The 20,652-nt window shown below is 35.9% G+C and overlaps 4 protein-coding genes across 4 annotated transcripts; 1 reads left to right on the forward strand and 3 right to left on the reverse strand.

The window, feature by feature from the left end:
• Positions 1-692: 692 nt before the first annotated feature.
• On the reverse strand, positions 693-2,942 carry LOC125215029 (patatin-like protein 2). The gene is made up of 6 exons (XM_048116312.2): positions 2,620-2,942; positions 2,317-2,494; positions 2,090-2,251; positions 1,495-1,794; positions 836-1,011; positions 693-741 (listed from the first exon to the last, which is right to left on the reverse strand). The coding sequence occupies exons 1-6, from the start codon at positions 2,940-2,942 to the stop codon at positions 693-695; spliced, it is 1,188 nt and encodes a 395-aa protein (XP_047972269.2).
• A 1,831-nt stretch (positions 2,943-4,773) lies between these two features.
• LOC125215035 (putative phosphoribosylformylglycinamidine synthase, chloroplastic/mitochondrial) lies at positions 4,774-9,754 on the forward strand. The gene is made up of 3 exons (XM_048116326.2): positions 4,774-4,948; positions 5,066-5,123; positions 5,210-9,754. Exons 2-3 carry the CDS (start codon positions 5,082-5,084, stop codon positions 9,398-9,400), a joined length of 4,233 nt encoding a protein of 1,410 aa, XP_047972283.2. The 5' UTR covers positions 4,774-4,948; positions 5,066-5,081; the 3' UTR covers positions 9,401-9,754.
• Positions 9,755-10,175: 421 nt separating this feature from the next.
• LOC125215563 (patatin-like protein 2) lies at positions 10,176-12,458 on the reverse strand. Its single transcript, XM_048117013.2, has 6 exons — positions 12,101-12,458; positions 11,834-12,023; positions 11,597-11,758; positions 11,036-11,338; positions 10,563-10,738; positions 10,176-10,464 (listed from the first exon to the last, which is right to left on the reverse strand). The coding sequence occupies exons 1-6, from the start codon at positions 12,427-12,429 to the stop codon at positions 10,401-10,403; spliced, it is 1,224 nt and encodes a 407-aa protein (XP_047972970.1). The 5' UTR covers positions 12,430-12,458; the 3' UTR covers positions 10,176-10,400.
• Positions 12,459-17,197: 4,739 nt separating this feature from the next.
• On the reverse strand, positions 17,198-19,631 carry LOC125216812 (patatin-like protein 2). Its single transcript, XM_048118585.2, has 6 exons — positions 19,252-19,631; positions 18,993-19,170; positions 18,758-18,919; positions 17,953-18,255; positions 17,504-17,682; positions 17,198-17,421 (listed from the first exon to the last, which is right to left on the reverse strand). The coding sequence occupies exons 1-6, from the start codon at positions 19,572-19,574 to the stop codon at positions 17,358-17,360; spliced, it is 1,209 nt and encodes a 402-aa protein (XP_047974542.2). The 5' UTR covers positions 19,575-19,631; the 3' UTR covers positions 17,198-17,357.
• Between the last annotated feature and the right edge of the window lie 1,021 nt (positions 19,632-20,652).

Raw genomic sequence — 20,652 nt, forward strand, 5'->3', positions numbered from 1 at the left:
TCACAAATTAAATTTGATCATAGTAAATTAATAATTAATGTCCACCACCCGAATAAATTAATATCTATAATCGAGTTCGGTTCTCGGTCAATATTAATTTATTCCATAGACTAAAAATAGTATTATACTAAAATTTCGGATAACGCTTAGTTATTTACTTATGTTAATGCAAAGTGATTTTTTTTATATATATATTAATGCAAAATGTCTGACAAGTCAAATTGTAAGAAGCCCAACTTTCTAAGCAATTTTTTTATATGAAATCTAAAATCCAATTGACGGAAAATGAAAAAAAGGAAAATTTTGGAAATTAAAAGGGATTTGGTCGTCTAATAACTTCTTTATGTTTTATTTATTTGGAATTCGTGCATATCAAATGTTAAGTAAATTAACTTAATAGAGGATTTCACTAACATCCTTCCACTGCAAATTAAATTAATTGATTCAATTATCAAATATACATCAGTGTTATAAATAAAGATAAATATACATCAATTTTACAAGCAGACATACATATTGATGTCACATTCAAACAAAGTACTATACATTAACCCATAAATCATACTCCTAAACTAATTTAAAAAGCCAGAACAATATAACTTAAACTCCTACTTAATTCCCAAACCGAATACCAGTTAAAGAGTATTATACACAATATATCAATTATGAGGTCCATTTTAGTTCTTGTGCTGTTATTTTGACTGCCTGAATTTATGTTCATCAGAGAGCATTTTAGCAAACCTGCAATAAAAAATCACAAGGAAACAGATATAAAAAAAGAAAAAAGGTACTATATATATGTAAGTGAAAAATGTGAAAAAAAAAAATTAATTACCTAATTAAAGCATCCTTATTTGTGCCTCCGCAAAGAGCAGGCTCAGAATTTCCTGTTTGCATGTTAACACTTGAGGAAGGAGAGTTCAGCAAACCTTCCCCGATTCCAACTAGATTCTCCAGATTCTCCTTCGTCGCAATGTCCACCGACGAGCTATCTCCGGTTAAATTTTCAGCCTGGGCAATTATTACAAAAATTCGTGTTGCATGTTACAGATGACACACACAACAAAAGAAATATATATCAGATACAAAACTACACAGATTTAACTTGAAAAAACCTTAAATCACTAAAAAAACTTGTTTTTAAGGATACAAAAATTAAGACGCAATTACTTGCGTTGGAAAAGTTTAAAAAACAACAATTTAGGTGAAAGAAAGTGTTCCTAAATGAAGGACAAATTATCTTAATCTTTTGCTTTTTAGGACGCTTCCGTTTGCGTCCTCTAATTTCAGCTGGGACACCAACAATAAAGACGTTTTTTGAAGCATTGGTCGTATATTTTAGATAAACAAATTAAAGTCCTTAATTGCATTAAAAAATTATTGAAAAATGTACTTAATAGTTTTGTTTTTTTGTAGTGAATGAAAAACGACCAAAATATGCTTAGAGAATTGTTCGAACAAATTAGAATCGTTCTGATTAGTATTTTATCTAACCTGAATGCGGAGATAGTTCTGTTGACAAGTTTGAGCATGAAACATGGTTGATAAGAAATAATCTACCATGTGTGTGCTAGCTTGGCTGTAGATATCAATTATAGGTGTGGAATTTCGTTGAAGGAGCCAGCCCAACACGCCCCATTTCGACGCCATTTTTGCTGTGTATTCCTCTTTCTTCACAGAGCCCGTGCCCAGCGATATCACCAGCAGGTTTGCGCAGTTCAGAGGATCAATCGGGAATAAATCATCGCTTCTGCTCACCACTTCCTTTGTGACTTCCCTCATCGCCACCAACGTCTACAAGAATGTCATATTGTGTTTCCATCTTAAAATCAATCGATGATAACAATACTAGCCATGGGATTTATATAGTGATTATGTTTCGGCCTATATATATGGACGGATCAGTTAATATTTCAGCACACAGTTGGCGATCTGATACCATAAGACTAGTCGATAAGACTAGTAGAAGTCTACTTAAAACTAAAAGGAAATTTAATTATATAGTGATTCCAGTTCTATTTTTAGATTGATGTGGACAATTTGTTTTATTTCTTTTGCAAACATTATAATTCAAGTGTGGACTGTGTACCGGGTTGTTGGCAGCGAGACCACCATCAATGAGATTGAAATCCCAAGACCGGCCTAAGTCATCCGCGTTTGTAAAACTATGTGGTGGAAAATAAGTGGGCGCTGCAGAGGTGGCGATGCATATGTCGGACAGTAGCGCGTCCTTGTATCCCAGATTCTTCACCTGTTGCATCCATACATAAATTTAATTGAATATAAAAACAACAAAGAGACAGATTGAGAGATGACCTCGTAGGAAGAGAAGATGGTAGGCTGCATATAGTTGATATCAAATGATGGGATAACAACATTGGTTAAGGTTTGATTCAACCGAGTCTGCCCTAAAATCTCCCTTATGAGCCCTTGCAAATACTTGCCATCATATTTGGGACCTACTAATGCAGCCACCGATCCAAGCAATCCACACCTAAACCAACCAATGATAATTATTACTAATATTAATATATCATATATATCACACAAATATTACTAATTCACATGCAATCATGCATCATCAATTTAATTAGTAGTAGTAACAAAAATGAAACAAACCTCTCTGGGAAAATCTTAGGCCCATGTTGTACATAAAATGGAGCAATATCTTTTGCAGCGTAAATAGGGCGATTATTGGCATCGGGAGCAGTCAACATGGCCGTCACCAGCCCTCCGGTGCTCGTCCCCGCAATTACATCAAAGTAGTCTGCAATTCTAGCATCTTCTCCGTCCAATTTCTGGAGTTCGGATTCGAGGAATTCAAGAATCTTGGCAGGGATGACACCGCGAATGCCGCCTCCATCGATGCTCAGAATAGTGATTAGTTTTCCTTCACAAGATGATGATGTTGATGTTGATGTTGATGTTGATGATGAAGACATTGGGATTAAACTAGCAAGTATTATTAGTGAAATAATCGATGTGTGTATAATGTACATGAAAGCTAGGGTTATGAGTATTTATAGGTGGCGTTCGGTTGCCATGACTAATAATCATGAAACTATCCATCTAGGATTAAGTTGTGGGATTATTTTAGTTGGAGGGGGAAGGCTATGACTAATTATCATGAGACTATCCATCTAGGATTAAGTTGTGGGGGTCAATCTTATGAACCAAACATGATACATATTTAATCATAAGATGTAATCTTAGCAACCGAACACTCCATAGAAGAGGTATATGAATTAATGCATGTTTCCGTTTAAACTCTGCTATGCTTCAATTCCCACGCATTTACCTATCCATGGGCTGCTAATATTTGGAATGTTTCTCCTCTGGTCAATATCCGAAATTTTTTTAAAGCTTATATGTTAATAAATAAATTACAGCATATACAAATCTTGATGTGTCTATAATCACAATCTTTTTATAAATAGCCAAATCAATTGCAAATCATCATATTTTTCAATTTTATTATAGCATCTTCAACCATTTACACTTAACTCAAACCTATTTTAGTGTAAATATCACATCAAATATGATTTTACTTCAATCAAACTTAAAAGAATATTCTCTATATTATGCTCTTTTTACTCACAAAATTTGAAAAAATTTTAGGTTTTGGTTTTAGTATAAACCTAAAAATAAATGGGATTGATTTTTGAGTACTATTGGAGCTAATTACCTATCTCATTTTTTGTTTTAGTGTACCCTTGTCTTACAAACGAACTTGACGAGGCGGCTCGGTGTATATTGATTATGGAAAGCTATGAAAACCTATCTTCTGAAAAAATTGACAAATTCTAAAGCCACATAAGATTGTTAGGAATTTGACGTGGATTAAGAAAATTTGCTTGGTAATAGATTTGCATGGTAATAACTGGTCGATAGATAACGTTTAATTACTCGGATTTATTAACTTATCTAATACGCAAATGTGGATATTACATAAGATTAATTAGTTTTATAAGTTTATCAAAGAAACGTGATTGAAATATGGTAGTATAATATAAATACTATATATGGCAATTGGCAAGTGCAGTGAATGTGATTCGTACGTAGCATTTCATTGACGTATAGTTGCCAAATATCTTGCACATCTCTTATTAGTTAATTTGATTATTCCCTTGCATGCTTAGTTGTTAAATTATTGACTTAATTATATTTTTACAGTGGAAGATCGATTTTTTGAGTTAATATATTAGTAACAAATGATGTAATGAGAGATAAGAATACGGGTGTAAAACTTTATTGGGATGTTCATTCACGTGTCGAAAATGTAAAAGAAAAATAGAACTTAAATGCATAATGACTATGTTTGTTTGCAATAGTCTAACTCCTTAATTTATAATATCTGGTGCTTGTTTTGATTTTTAATTAAATTTAAAAAGTAATCAGATTTTTAAAAATAAGAAAAGTATTAGGAGTACTACAGTTTTCCAAGATTCAGATTCAGATTCAGATTCTATTCATTTTGGATCGAAAAAACTGCAGATTTTTCTCAACGCCATAATCTTATAAAAAAATTGGAGTAAGTAAAAGATAAAAGCTTAAACTAAAATTAGTACCAAGATATATAAAAGCTTAAAAGCACGGCATATACTTCTATGTTAAATAAATTAAATCAATTTTAACACTAAAATAAAATAAAATTATGAATACAATTCATTTAAACAACCCCTAAAATGGCAGTCCACCATAATATTAATATTAATATCAAAGAAAAAAAACCGTTAAATCATACTTCTCCATATAGAAATAGAACCCCAAAATCATAGCCTTAAACCCTAAACCCTCTGTTTTACTATAATCCATTATATAAAGATTTGTATTTTCTGGATTGTGCATTGTCACCATTGATTTCGGTTTGCAGCTTCTGGGATACAGAGATAAATTGCCTTTGTCGCTCATATATCCGGCGTTGCACTACTAGAAAACCGTGAAGAAGGTATGGTTTCAGGAGTTAATTTACCAATTAATTTCGTCCTTGCTTGGATTGGGTTGATTTCGGTGTTTGGTGGGATTTTACAGAAAAAAATTGATTAGTTGTTTGTTGTGATTATAGTTCTGGCACAGGAGCAATGGCTGCCGCTTTTGAAATCACAGCAGCCGGATTTGTACAAGTATGTTCTCTTATAATATTGATTATAAGTTTTATAGCAAAATTTACTTGAAATTTTTTGCTGATTCATATCTTTTCTATCGGCAGGGTGCCTACAGGCAGAAATTGGCATTGCCTAAACATTCCTTTAGACAAGCTAACTGCTTACTATGGGGAAGGTTTCCAGGAAAGCAGCCTTCTTTAAGAATTTCTGGTGCACCAAGGCAAGTGAAGGTTAAAGCCGTGCTCTTAAAGGATGTAGGCCAGTCAGGGAGAACAGAATCAGAATTGGAACACGTTCAGAGGGTTGCTGCAAAGGTTGTGCATTTCTATCGAGTTCCTTTACTGCAGGATAATGAAGCGGCTGAGCTTCTGAAGCTGATTCAGTCTAAAGTTTCGAACCAAATTATAGGATTGAAAACCGAGCAGTGTTATAATATTGGTGTGGACGGTGATCTTCCCAGTGATAAGCATTCAGTGCTTAGATGGCTATTGGGGGAAACCTTTGAGCCTGAGAATTTGGGGACTGAGAGTTTTCTTGATGATGAGATGAGAACAAACTCAAGTGTTGTTGTCGTAGAAGTTGGCCCTCGGTTGTCTTTCACCACTGCATGGTCTTCCAATGCAGTATCAATTTGTCGAGCTTGTGGTTTGACGGAAATAAGCAGATTGGAGCGGTCAAGGAGATACTTGTTGTACCTTGCCCCTGGAAGTGGTTCGTTGGTAGAGAGTCAGATCAATGACCTTGCTGCGTTGGTGCATGACAGAATGACGGAGTGCGTTTATAATGAGAAGCTCACATCTTTTGAAAGAGGTGTGGCCCCTGAGGAAGTGCGTTATATACCTGTGATGGAGAAGGGCCGGAAGGCATTGGAGGAAATAAATGAAGAAATGGGTTTGGCCTTTGATGAGCAAGATTTGCAGTATTACACCAAGCTTTTCATGGATGACATCAAGCGAAATCCGACGAATGTTGAGTTATTTGATATGGCCCAGTCTAACAGTGAGCATAGCAGGCATTGGTTTTTTACTGGAAAGATTGTTATAGATGGGGAACCAATGGACAAGACTCTTATGCAAATTGTTAAGAGCACTTTGCAAGCGAACCCGAGCAATTCAGTTATTGGCTTCAAGGATAACTCCAGTGCAATCAGAGGGTTTCCTGTGGATCAGTTGCGGCCAACCCACCCAGGTTTGACGTGCCCACTGGATATGAGTGCTCGTGACCTAGATATCCTGTTTACTGCTGAGACCCATAACTTCCCTTGTGCCGTGGCCCCTTACCCCGGTGCTGAGACAGGTGCCGGAGGCAGGATCAGAGATACACATGCAACTGGTAGGGGCTCATATATTGTGGCATCTACAGCTGGTTACTGTGTTGGGAATCTAAATATTGAAGGGTCGTATGCTCCATGGGAGGATCAGTCATTCACATATCCTTCGAACTTGGCTTCCCCGCTGAAGATTCTCATTGATGCTAGTAATGGTGCATCAGATTATGGAAACAAATTTGGTGAACCATTGATTCAGGGCTACACCAGGACTTTTGGAATGAGGCTGCCAAATGGGGAAAGACGAGAATGGTTAAAGCCGATTATGTTCAGTGCAGGCATTGGGCAGATTGATCATAGCCACATATCAAAGGGTGAGCCTGAAATTGGTATGCTAGTTGTCAAGATTGGAGGGCCAGCCTACCGTATTGGAATGGGTGGTGGTGCTGCATCCAGTATGGTTAGTGGCCAAAATGATGCTGAGCTGGATTTTAATGCTGTACAACGCGGAGATGCAGAGATGGCACAAAAGTTATATCGAGTTGTTCGTGCTTGTATTGAAATGGAAGAGAACAATCCTATCATTAGCATTCATGATCAGGGAGCCGGGGGGAATTGTAATGTTGTCAAAGAAATCATATACCCAAAGGGTGCTACCATCGATATCAGGGCAGTGGTAGTAGGTGATTACACCATGTCAGTTTTGGAGATATGGGGTGCAGAGTACCAGGAGCAAGATGCTATTTTAGTGAATCCTGAAAGCCGTGACATTTTACAGTCTATATGTAAAAGGGAGAGAGTCTCGATGGCAGTCCTTGGAACAATTAGTGGTGAAGGGCGGATCACTCTTGTGGATGGCTTAGCTATGGAAAAATGCAACTCAAATGGACTACCTCCTCCACTGCCTGCAGTGGATCTTGAGCTCGAGAAGGTACTTGGGGACCTGCCCCAGAAAACTTTTGAATTTCATCGAGTTGCTAATGCTCCTCAGCCACTTGATATTGCTCCAGGGATAACTGTTATGGAGTCCCTGAAAAGAGTATTAAGGCTTCCTTCTATTGCTTCAAAACGATTCCTGACTACCAAAGTTGATAGGTGTGTGACAGGGCTTGTTGCACAACAGCAAACTGTGGGTCCACTTCAGATTACACTTTCTGATGTTGCAGTAATTTCTCAAAGCTATACTGGCATTACTGGAGGGGCTTGCTCAATTGGGGAGCAGCCAATCAAAGGTCTTCTGAATCCAGGAGCTATGGCAAGGCTAGCTGTTGGAGAAGCTTTGACAAATCTTGTTTGGGCTAGGGTCACTTCTCTCTCAGATGTGAAGGCGAGTGGCAATTGGATGTATGCAGCTAAGTTGGATGGTGAAGGGGCAGCAATGTATGATGCTGCTATAGCTCTTTCAGAAGCAATGATCGAACTTGGCATTGCTATTGATGGTGGAAAGGATAGTCTTTCTATGGCTGCTCATTCATCTGAAGAAGTTGTCAAGGCTCCTGGAAATCTAGTTATCAGTACTTATGTCACTTGTCCCGACATAACTAAAACTGTGACACCAGATTTGAAGCTTGGTGATGATGGTCTTCTCCTCCACATTGATTTGGCAAAAGGAAAGCGCCGCCTTGGTGGGTCCGCTCTTGCACAAGTATATTGTCAAGTTGGGGATGAGTGCCCAGATCTAGATGACGTCTCTTACCTCAAGAGTGTGTTCAATGCAGTGCAAAACTTGATTGAGGAAGGCTTGATTTCAGCTGGTCATGATATCAGTGATGGAGGATTGCTAGTAAGTGTTCTTGAGATGGCATTTGCCGGGAACTGTGGCATTCACTTGGATTTGACTACTCCAAAGAGCTGTAGTGTATCTGAAACACTCTTCGCGGAGGAGCTTGGCCTCATAATTGAGGTTAGTAAAAAGGATGTAGGTGTGGTGACAGAAAAACTCGTGGGTGCTGGAGTATCTTCCTTGATCATTGGCAAAGTCACATCCTCACCAATAGTTGAGCTAAAGATTGATGGTATCTCTCAGTTGACTGAAAAAACATCTGAGCTCAGGGACCTGTGGGAAGAAACCAGCTTCGAGTTGGAAAAATTGCAAAGATTGGCATCTTGTGTGGAACTTGAGAAAGATGGCCTCAAGAGTCGCCATGAGCCTTCATGGCGTCTGTCCTTCACCCCGTCATATACAGATGAGAAATACATGAATGCTACTTCAAAACCAAAGGTTGCTATCATTCGTGAAGAAGGGAGCAATGGTGATAGAGAAATGTCTGCTGCTTTCTTTGCTGCAGGTTTTGAACCTTGGGATGTCACTATGTCTGACCTTCTTAATGGAGGCATCTCACTGCATGACTTCCGAGGTATTGCATTTGTTGGAGGATTTAGCTACGCCGATGTACTAGATTCAGCGAAAGGTTGGGCAGCTTCTATAAGATTCAATAAGCCACTACTAGCTCAATTTCAAGAATTCTATGAGCGGCCAGACACTTTCAGTTTAGGAGTTTGCAACGGATGTCAGCTTATGGCTCTTTTAGGGTGGGTTCCAGGCCCCAAAGTTGGAGGTGTTCTTGGTGACAATGGAGATCCATCACAACCGAGGTTCATACACAATGAATCCGGACGGTTTGAATGCCGTTTCTCAAGTGTGAAGATTGAAAATTCACCAGCTTTGATGCTCCAAGGAATGGAAGGTAGTACATTAGGTGTATGGGCAGCTCATGGAGAGGGAAGAGCTTATTTCCCAGATGATGATGTTTTCAACAGTGTACTGAAGTCAAGCTTGGTCCCCGTGAAATATTGTGACGACGATGGGAAGCCCACAGAAGTGTATCCTTTCAATGTGAATGGTTCTCCTTTAGGCGTGGCAGCCATCTGTTCCCCAGATGGTAGGCACCTTGCAATGATGCCTCATCCAGAACGCTGCTTCTTGATGTGGCAGTATCCTTGGTATCCTACGAGCTGGGACGTGGACAAGAAAGGCCCAAGCCCGTGGCTACGTATGTTCCAAAATGCTCGAGAGTGGTGTTCATGAGGTTCGTTCTGGTTGGGAGTTGGAAAAGTTGCATCTGTGTTGAGAAAATTATTTTGAAGTCAAATTCTGTCTAAATGGAAGGTATGCACGGCTGAATCATCTCGTATTCTCCATTGTTACACGAGGAAGCTTTGAACAGTGAAATGTGTTTTGCTTATTAATGGTGAAGTGGTGATCTGCATTACTTACATATACCTCATCCTTTTGGTTTAAGGCTTATGTAGGATTTGGCTTATTAATGGTGAAGTTCATCCTTTTGGTTTAATGTTTATGTAGGATGAAGCTTGTGCTATTTTAATGTCACACAGATAAACCCTGCTCCAACTCAATACAAACTATATAGGTGATGGATTATTAGAAGTTATATATAAGTTTGTTTAAGAGCGAATTATGTTTTATTTAATCTGTAATTATCTGAGTATTAACAGATTCATTCATAATATAAAAGATTAATATGATTAATAAATGTCAGGGCTAGCTAGTTCCTGACAATCTCACTTTTCAAGACAAACGAAAAATAGAGAAAATTAAATTAATACTACTAATTGAAAAACTCTTGCATGCCCACAAGACCACCACAAATTTGTAGATCGCAACTAGAAAATGTTTAGTAAATTAATTAGGTATTTATTGGATGATAAATTGTGATTAAGCTAGTAGTAATTTATTACAGCCGAACAGAGAGCAATAGGCATAGTAGGAGAGGTAAATGGGCAATCAAGTTTTCAAATGTATTAGTAATAGTAAGAATTACGATTTTAAGACATAAATAGTATGTACGTGATAGTCAATATTGAATGTGACAACTTATCTTTATGAAGGTCTAAATAGTAGTAGTACATGTCTAATAATTATTCCTATGTATTTAGCCCATACCAAATGCGTCCTAAATAAAATTAAATAAATTCCAGAGCAAAATAGTTTAAAGTCCTAATTTCCCAACCAATACTATTTACATTACATATTATCCACAATATACTTATTAATTACGAGGCCCCTTCTAGTTCTTGTGTTGAGATTTCGACTGTCGGAATTTTTGTTCATCAGAGAGCATTTTTGCAAACCTGCAGTAAATATTCACATGTAAAAAGCAAAAAAAAAATGAGAGATTACTACATGTTATTAATTAAAACTATAAAAAAAAATTAAGTAAATTAACTACTTAATCAAAACGTCCTGATTTGTGCCTCCGCCAACAACAGGCTCAAAATTTCCTGTTTGCAGATTAGCTCTTGAAAAGGGAGAGTGCAGCAAACATTCTCCGATATCGACCAGAGCATTTAGATTCTCATCCGTCGTGACATCCACCGACGACCTATCTCCAGTTAAATTTTCAGCCTGTACAATTATTATATAAATTTGTGTTACATGTTTTAAATGACGCATACAACAAAAGCAATAAAAGAAACAAAATCTAAGATTGAAAAAACTGTGACAACCAAATTACGTACACTAGAGAATTTCTTAAAGAGATTACAAAATAAATTAGGATACCAACCATATTATTGACAATGGACAAACCCTAATTCTAGCGTCTATAATAGGAATTAAATACATAATTTAATTGTCTCTAAGACTTAATATAATAACTTTGGGAATAATAAGTTATCAGAATTTTGAACTAAAAATATTGACCTGAATGCGTAGATAATTTTGTTGAGAAGTCTGAGCCTCATATATTGCTGATAAGAAATAATCGACCATATCTGTGCTAGCGTGATTGTAGATATCGATTATTGGTGTGGAATTTCCATTAAAGAGCCAGCTCAACACGCCCCATTTCGATGCCATTTCTGCCGTATATTTCTCCTCCCGCTTCGCAGAGCCTGTGCCTAGCGATATCACCAGCAACTTTGCGCATTCCATAGCCTGAATCGGGAAGAAATCTTCGCTTCTGCTAAATACTTCTTTTGTCACTTCTCTCACTGCCACCAATGTCTACAAGAATACGGTCGTTTCAGTCATTTTTTTCGTTTCGGCCTATCTATATTGGTGGGCCAGTTAATATTTTAGCCCATAGTTGGCGATCTGATATCATGATAAAATTCTATAAGGTTCTATCTTAAAGCTAATTCGTGATAGAGTAAGACTTGTATAGTAGTTCAAGTTCTGTTTTTAAACTCAATGTTGAATATTTAATTGTTTGTTTCATTTGCAAACGTATGATTAGTATAATTCAAGTGTGGGAGTGTGTACCGGGTTGTTGGCAGCGACGCCACCATCGATGAGATTGAAATCCCAAGACTGGCCAGAGTCGTCAGCGTTTGTAAAACTATGTGGTGGAAAATAAGTGGGCGCGGCAGAGGTGGCGATGCATATGTCGGATAGTAGCGCGTCCTTGTAACCCCGATACTTCACCTGTTGCATCCGTACATAAATCAATTGTCCAATGCAACGACTGTATAAACAACAAAAGGATAGACTGCGAGAGACCTCGTAGGAGGAGAAGATGGTCGGCTGCATAACCTTGATATCAAATGTTGGGACAACAACATTTGTTAACGTGTGATGCAACCTAGTCTGCCCTAAAATCTCCCTTATGAGCTCATGCAAATAATTGCCATCATATTTGGGACCTACTAATGCAGCCATCCATCCAAGCAATCCACATCCACAACAACCACTGATAATTGATATCAATGTATCAAATCTTACAACTAATTCACATGCATCAACTCAACAAAAATAAAAGTAACAAACCTCTGTTGGAAAATCTTAGGTCCATGTTCTACATAAAATGGAGCAATATCTTTAGCTGCGTAAATAGGGCGATTATTAGCATCGGGAGCGGTCAGCATGGCCGTCACCAGCCCTCCGGTGCTCGTCCCTGCAATTACATCAAAGTAGTCTGCAATTCTAGCATCTTCGCCGTCCAATTTCTGGAGTTCGGATTCAAGGAATTCAAGAATCTTGGCAGGGATAATTCCGCGAATTCCACCTCCATCGATGCTAAGAATTGTGACTAGTTTTCCATCAAGCACCGGAGATCGGAGCTTATTCTTTGAGGAAGGTGAAGATGATGATGGCATTGGAATTATAATGTTGTAGTGCAATGAAAATGATGAAAGGGTTAAGAGTATTTAAAGAAATGGGTCCATGCATGTACAGCCTAAACTTGTACACCATGCTTCAATTCGCACGCATATATATGTACCTATTATTTAGAAAGCTTTAGTAGCTTGATTGTGTAAAATTGGTGCTATAAGTTATCATTATAGTACTCGTTAATTGTCAAATTAAATTAAATGATCGAGACCAGATCATGTTAACCAGCTTTTTCATCTCTAACTAGTAGTAATTGATCTCTTGAACCAGCTTTTTCTTCTCTAAAAATTGTACTCGCAGCTAACTATCATTTTTATAATTCACAATTTTTTTTTTTGTAAGTTTGTAATATGATTTTAAATTATTCATGTTTTTCCAATTAAAAAAATAATTGTATTATCTCAGTGTACTTGATTCATAAAGAGTTACTATACGAATATCATCTGATCAAAATTCATCCCATTTTTAAAGTTTATATTTTATACATTAATTAATACAGCATATACAAATCATGAAGTGTCTATAGTAAGGTGTGTAAGTTCGTATTACAGTAGACTCGAACACGAGACCTTTGATTTTAATTTTTAAGTATTACTCTACCATTAGGTCAACTCACCCACGCGGAAAAAAAAAAGTTTGTGTTGTCTTGTGATATAGTGGGCTAACATGCTTAGTAATTCCAAATTAGTCAAACTCGATCGAGCCAAAAATTAATTAGCATGGACAATTTCAGTTGAAAATTATTTTTCGAAGTGTTGCAAAATGATTAGTATGAAATTTATTTTATATCAGTTAATGTTTAAAAACCGATTTTCAGTATAACATGTTAAAAAAAAAAAGTTCGATCATGTACGTACAATTATGTACATTTATCACTAAATATAAAATAGCAAAAATTTTCTAGAAGTCAATTTTCGTATATAAGACCTAACGTAATCATAAATAATTATCTCATTCTCATGTTAAATTATTTAAAAACAGGTTCGGGCGTTTATTCTACATAGTGATCAGGTTTATGAATTTATTAATACGCAAATGTGGAAATTACATAAGGTAGTTTTATAAATTTATTTTTAAAAAAAACGTGATTCAAATATGATAGATACGTACGTACATCCCTTATCACTTTAATTTGCTTATTCCCTTCATCCCTTGCATGCTGAGTTGTTAAACTATTTGACTTTAAATGTTAAAACACATTAGTTAATATTTTCGCCTAAGAATGTCAACATCTATTTTTATAGTGGAAGATTGATTTTGAGTTAATATATCCATGCAACAAGTTGTTATACATTAGCAATATTGCAATAAGAATTTGTGTGCAAATCTTTGTTTAGGTATTTAAATATGGATGGTCATATATCGAAAATACGAAGTAAAAATAGACTGACTTAAATTTTTACTACACTTCAATGATTGAGACCATGCTTAGCCCAGTAAAATTTAACAACCAACAAAATAGCACAAGGGGATAGGAGATATCAATGCTTGGTTGGGGGCTAAAATACCTTATTAATCTAATGTTAGTAGTATGATTTTATTAACTGTATATGTGTTGAAAATTACTTGAAATTGAATGGTGTAATCATTCAACTTAAAAATAGTTGGACTGAAATAGGTTACGTTTGGTGAAATGTTAAATAGTTTTGACTAATTAAAAATAGTTGGACGGAATTAGGTTACGTTTGATGAAATGTTAAGTAGTTTTAAATAATTAATTATTATTGTGAAATGTGGTGATGAAAAGAGATTAACCCAATTAAGACCAATATAAATATTGATTCTTAATACTCTCCCGTCCTTAAAAAATATAAATAAATGACACGGTCTTTAATGTGTAATTAGTAAAGAAAAAAAGAGATAAGAAAAAATAAGAGAGAGATAAAAAAAAGGCAGTGAAAGTAGTGTTAGTAAATTGTGTGGTCCACATTACTAGTGATGTGTAATTGGTTAAAAACTTTTCATGACCAGACTTTGTCTAATTTTAAGTGTCGACCCAATATAGTAAAACTAGTCTATATTTTATAATAATGGAGGGAGTCTAACATATGTACGTCTGGCTTTGATCATATACCAGCTCTGTGAATTTCTTTGTGTACTTGGACAAAATCATATATCTAGTTAGTTTTTGCGTGTGCAATCTAAAAAGTTAAATAAATAATAATTCAAAGGTTGTAGTTGAGATTATTGATTTAATCTCTAGAAACATCGTTGTTATTCAACAAACTGTACGATCCATGCATTTATATTTCAAACTTTAAATTTAATTTGGTTAGTCTAAGATCAAGCAGAGAAATGGTCGGTATTACATTTTTTCTACTTTCGATATAATTTGACTAAGTAATTTACTTGGCCAAAATATAATAGTAGTATTAATAAAAAAAATTACTAGTTTATAAATATTTTTAATAAATCTAGGATAAAATCAAATTCAACTGTAAAATAATTGAGAAAAATAAAAGAATCCACAATAAGCAAGAAATTATAAAAGTCGGTTTTAAACGTAGAAAAATATATAGGTTTTTAAGTGGATGAAGATTAGAATGAAAAATGCCAAGAAAACGGATGTCCGTGCTAGTTAGTGATTAAACATTTGGTTTTGATTTTTGAGACCTATTTTGTTTAGATGAATGTAAAAGAATTTGATTAATTATCGGAAAGAGATAGGCTTCGACAGTTCGACTACTTAAATAAAAAATTATCTTAAAGTCCATGGTCCTTACCCTATTTGTGTGTGGTTTAGGCCGATTAATGTCCATCATAATCTGGATGATTAATTTAGTGGTTGGTGAGGTAATTAATTTGATATAGAGTTTGATTTTGAAATTGAACAACACACGCTAGTAGTCGAGATACCAACACCCATGATGGTGTTAGGTTTGCTACATGTTATTCGGTTGGCCAAAATACAATAAGTTCTTAATTTTAAGGTATGATTAATCTGGATTTACGCAATTTTTGTTTGCCCCGGTGGGATAATGAGCTTATGCACCTCTATTTTTCATTTTTGTAATACTCTCTTCGTCCTATTTTATGCGAGACATTTGTTTTGGGCATAAATTTTTAGGATTGAAAAAAAGTAGAGAGAAAAAGTATGAGAAAAGATAAAGTAAGAGAATTATAGTACTGTTGTTTTTTTCCCAAAAAAAATGAAATGTCACACTTATAGTGGAACGGCCCAAAAAAGAATGCGCCTCACTTATAATTATGGGACAGAGGGAGTATTATTTCGATCGTCCGTCTCATTCAAAGTTAAATATTTCTTTTTTGATTTCCTAAAAATTATGTGTCCAATTGTGTACAAAAAGAATTAAAAATAATAAATTGGTATAATACATGCACATGCGGTGATGCGGACATGCCCATTAAAATCCCATGCTATATATTAGTAGATCGTATGATGGGAGTAAATTGGGCCTGTATTGTGGATAAGGTAAGCCCAATAAAGCCTTGTGGATCTTCGTCCATTTACCAAATAGACTGGTGGAAGATCAATTAAAAAATATTAATATTAATTAGTAATGATTAATCATTGATTTCGACAACAATCTTAAAATACACACGAGTGATCTGATCTCCATCGCTCTCTATCTCTCTGGATCTGGAAGCACAGAGTACCTGCTTCAGTCCACCATGGGAAGAGCAAATCTAGGATTTACTAAAAATTAATTGATCAAATTATAAAAATTTTATTCATTTACAATATTTCTATTTTTATAGTAAACAACTGTATATATAACGCGATTGAGCACCAGCCACTAAACGATAGAAAATTATGGAAGGAAATATAGCCAACCCTAGTTGGAGTTATAGGGTTTTGAGAACGCATTGGTATGAGAATAAAATTGTGGTTTTATTTCTCAATAATTAAGACCTCTCATATAGTATAGGGATGTCAATTCAATCTGAAACCCGTGGACTGGCCCGAACAACCCGATAATATGAGCGGGTTGGGGCTGTAATTTTATTACCCGAATGCAAAACGGGCTAAACGGGTTGGCGGGTTAAATGGGTCGGCCCGATGGGTTGTGAGTTTTAATTATAAAATATTAAGTTTTAGGGATTTTTTATATATTTGAATATTCAATCTTCATTCTACACAATCATTAGTTTTATTCAATCTTCATTCTACATTTTTTCACTCGATCCCACAATATCAGCTTTCAAGTACCATCTCAACTCATTATTGCACCGTCCCATCATCTGCCACTAGTGTCTTACCACCACCAAAGACAATCAAGACAAAATTAAGAACTAACCCATCAAAATCTTAATATATTTATCATTTTAATAATGATTCATGTAAGATATGATTTTTAATTTTCATATTAGTTACGAACAATGCCATAATAATGATACAAACACAAGCTTTAATTTATACTGTAGTTGATCGAGATGAAAAGGCTTCTTTTCAAGTATTATTGAAGAAAACTATAAAAAGTTGAAGATTTTATATGATTCTAAACTAAAAAGACAAAAGTATCTAAAATTTAAAATCATTTTATAGAAGAAAATTTTGATACAAGAGATTATTTTCAAAAACTTTTAGGCCTGAATAGCCCGATGGGTTAGCCCAAAACCCGACGGGTTAGGGCTAGGGTTGAAAATTTATGACCCGAAAAATCCAAAACCCGAATGGCCCACACCCAAATAGCCCGCCGACCCGAGTGGGCTGGTCCGAACCCGAACGGGTTAGCCCGATTGACATCCCTTCCCACCTGCTTGATTCGACTTTATGATTCGGAAAAGAAATAAGAAGAGAACCCGACATTATTTTTATAGCATCAGTAAAAATACATTTTATTCGGATATATGCGTCTTAAAAAAACTAAATAAACCCATAGCAAAATAGTTTAAACTCCCAATTTGCACACTAAGACTATTTGAATACATAGTAATTACGAGGTCCCTTCTAGTTCCTGTGCTGTGATTTTGACTGCCGGAATTTCTGTTCATCAGAGAGCATTTTTGCAAATCTGCAGTAAATAATCATACGAAATAGTTAGAAACTATATTTATTTTATTGAAAAAAACAGAAAAATTATGTAAATTAATTACTTAATCAAAGCGTCCTGATTTGTGCCTCCACCAGCAACAACAGGCTCAAAAATCCCTGTTTGCAGATTAACCCTTGATAAAGGAGACCGCAACAAATATTCCCCGATTTTGACCAGATCGTTCAGATTCTCATCCGTCGTGACGTCCACCGACGAGCTATCTCCGGTTAAATTTTCAGCCTGTACAATTTTTATATAAAAATGTGTTACATGTTATAAAACGACACCATACAACAAAAGCAATAAAAGAAACAAAGCTAAGATCGGAAAAAACTGTGACAACCAAATCATACACTAGAGAAATGTTTGTTATATATAAAGAGATTACAAAACAAATTAGGATAACAACCATAATTACAGTTGACAAACCCTAATTCTAGCGTCTATAAGACTTAATATAATAACATTGCGAATAATAATTTATCTGAAATTTGAACTTATAATATTGACCTGAATGCGGAGATAGTTCTGTTGAGAGGTCTGAGCCTGAAATATAACTGATAAGAAATAATCGACCACATCTGTGCTGGCTTGGCTGTAGACATCGATTATTGGTGTGGAATTTCCATGAAGCAGCCAGCTCATCACGCCCCATTTCGACGCCATTTCCGCTGTGTATTTCTCCTCCTGCTTCGCTGAGCCTGTGCCCAGCGATATCACCAGCAGCTTTGCGCATTCCAGAGTCTGAATCGGGAAGAAATCTTCGCTTCTGCTCATCACTTCTTTTGTCACTTCTCTTACTGCCACCAACGTCTGCAAGAATATCGTTTTTCCATCTTAAAATCAGTCGATGAATACATAGTGATTTCAATATAAATATACGGTTGTGTCCGATCGTTTTTTTTCTATTTCTGCCCGTCTAATAAGGTTTTATCTTAAAACTAATATTCCCTCCATCCTTAGTAAAAACGAACTTTTGGTGGAGCAGAGATTTTTAATGCAAAACTAATAAAATAAGAGAGAGAAAGAATAAATGTAGTAGAACGAGTGTTATTAGAAGTGTTTAGTTAGCATAAGTTGTAAATAAGTGTATGGATAATATGTTACTCAAATAATTCCTATGTTAGAAATTTCATAATTTTTAGGGACTGACTAAAAAGAAAATAGTTCATATTTATCACAGACGATGAATGTAAGTGACGAGGAGGAAATTTATAAAGTGGTTCCAATTCTAATTTTAGCAGGATCTTGAATATTTTTTTGTTTCATTTGAACATCTGATCATTATATATAATTCAAGTGTGGGACTATTAACCGGGTTGTTGGCAGCGACACCACCGTCGATGAGATTGAAATCCCAAGAGTGGCCGGAACCATCGGCGTTTGTGAAACTATGGGGCGGAAAATAAGTGGGTGCAGCAGAGGTGGCGATGCATATGTCGGACAGTAGCACGTCCTTGTACCCCAGATTCTTCACCTGTTTCAGCCATACATAAATTTATTTCTCATGACGAATATAAAAACAACAAAGAGATAGATTGCGAGATGACCTCGTAGGAGGAGAAGATGGTGGGTTGCATATGCTTGATATCGAATGATGGGACAACAACATTGGTCAAGGTGTGATGCAAACGAGTCTGCCCTAAAGACTTCCTTATGAGATCTTTCAAATACTTGCCATTGTATTTGGGACCTAATAATGCAGCCATCAATCCAAGCAATCCACATCTAAACCAACCACTGATTAATATTAATATTATGTATCATAGTATACTAATTCATGCATCATCAATTTAAATTTAAACAAACCTCTTTGGGAAAATCTTAGGCCCATGTTGTACATAAAAGGGAACAATATCTTTAGCTGCATAGATAGGGCGATTGTTAGCATCGGGAGCGGTCAACATGGCCGTCACGAGCCCTCCGGTGCTCGTCCCCGCGATTACATCAAAGTAGTCTGCAATTCTAGCATCTTCGCCGTCCAATTTCTGGAGTTCGGATTCGAGGAACTCAAGCATCTTGGCAGGGATGATGCCGCGAATGCCGCCACCATCGATGCTCAGAATAGTGATTATTCTTCCATCAACTGGAGATTGGTGTTTCTTCTCCACGGAAGATGGTGAAGACGACATTGGGATTAAAATATTTTATTGTGATAAAAGTGATGAAAGGGTTATGAGTATTTAAAGAAGAGGGTCCATGCATGTGTAGCCTAGCTAAACTTGTACCATGATTCGATACACACGCATATATGTACCTATTACTCCCTCCGTCCCACAAAGATAATCTCACTTTGACCCAGCACGGATTTTAAGAAATGTAATAAAAAGTGAGTTGAAAAAGTTGGTGGGATGTGAGTCCTACTTTTAAAGTATTAGTTTTATAATAAAATGTGAGTAGGAATGAGTTAGTGGAATATGGGGTCCACTACCAAAAATGGTAAAAGTGAAATAGGACAAACTTTATGGGACGGACGAAAATGGAAAAATGGGACAATCTTTGTGGGACGCAGGGAGTATTATTGACCGGTTAATTGTCAAATTAAATTAAATGCTCAATACCATATATATCGTGTCACTTCGATAGCCAGATTTTTCATCTCTATGTAATAAGACCACCTTTTTCTTCCCATCTCTATCATTTTTATTCACATGATTTTAAATTATCCATGCGTTTCCAATTAACAAAGTAATTATATTATCTCAATGTTCACGGAGAGATCCTGTATTAATTAATTTCCTCTGATCAAAATTCAGACCATTTTAATAATGAGACGAAGGGAGTATCTTATAGAGTTATACTATAATCAAAGTAAAATTTAGAATACCTGAAGGCCAAATAAAATTGCAAGGAATTTGACGTGGATTATGAAAATTTGTTTGGTGATGGATTTGCATCGTATCAATTGGTTAAAGTCGATAGATAGTTTATGTTATAATCGAAAAAATATTGTGTTAATTAGTCTGGGATAATATTTAACAATTATCTTTATACATCAACATGCAATGTGTGTTGATATAGCGTAGAATTGTAAGGTCTGAGTCCGCGTTAGGGTGGATTCGAACCCGAACCTTTAATTTCGGACACCAACCACTCTACCACTAAGTCAACACAAGCATGCGACAATACAATGCGCGTCGACACTCCACAACATGCGTCAATATTCCAAATTAGTCGTACCAAAAGTTAATTAACATGGACAATTTCTGG

Source organism: Salvia hispanica, chromosome 3, assembly GCF_029641045.1.
Source record: "Salvia hispanica isolate PSC_SH4W2 chromosome 3, Shi_PSC_v1, whole genome shotgun sequence".
In the NCBI taxonomy this organism is placed as follows: domain Eukaryota; kingdom Viridiplantae; phylum Streptophyta; class Magnoliopsida; order Lamiales; family Lamiaceae; genus Salvia; species Salvia hispanica.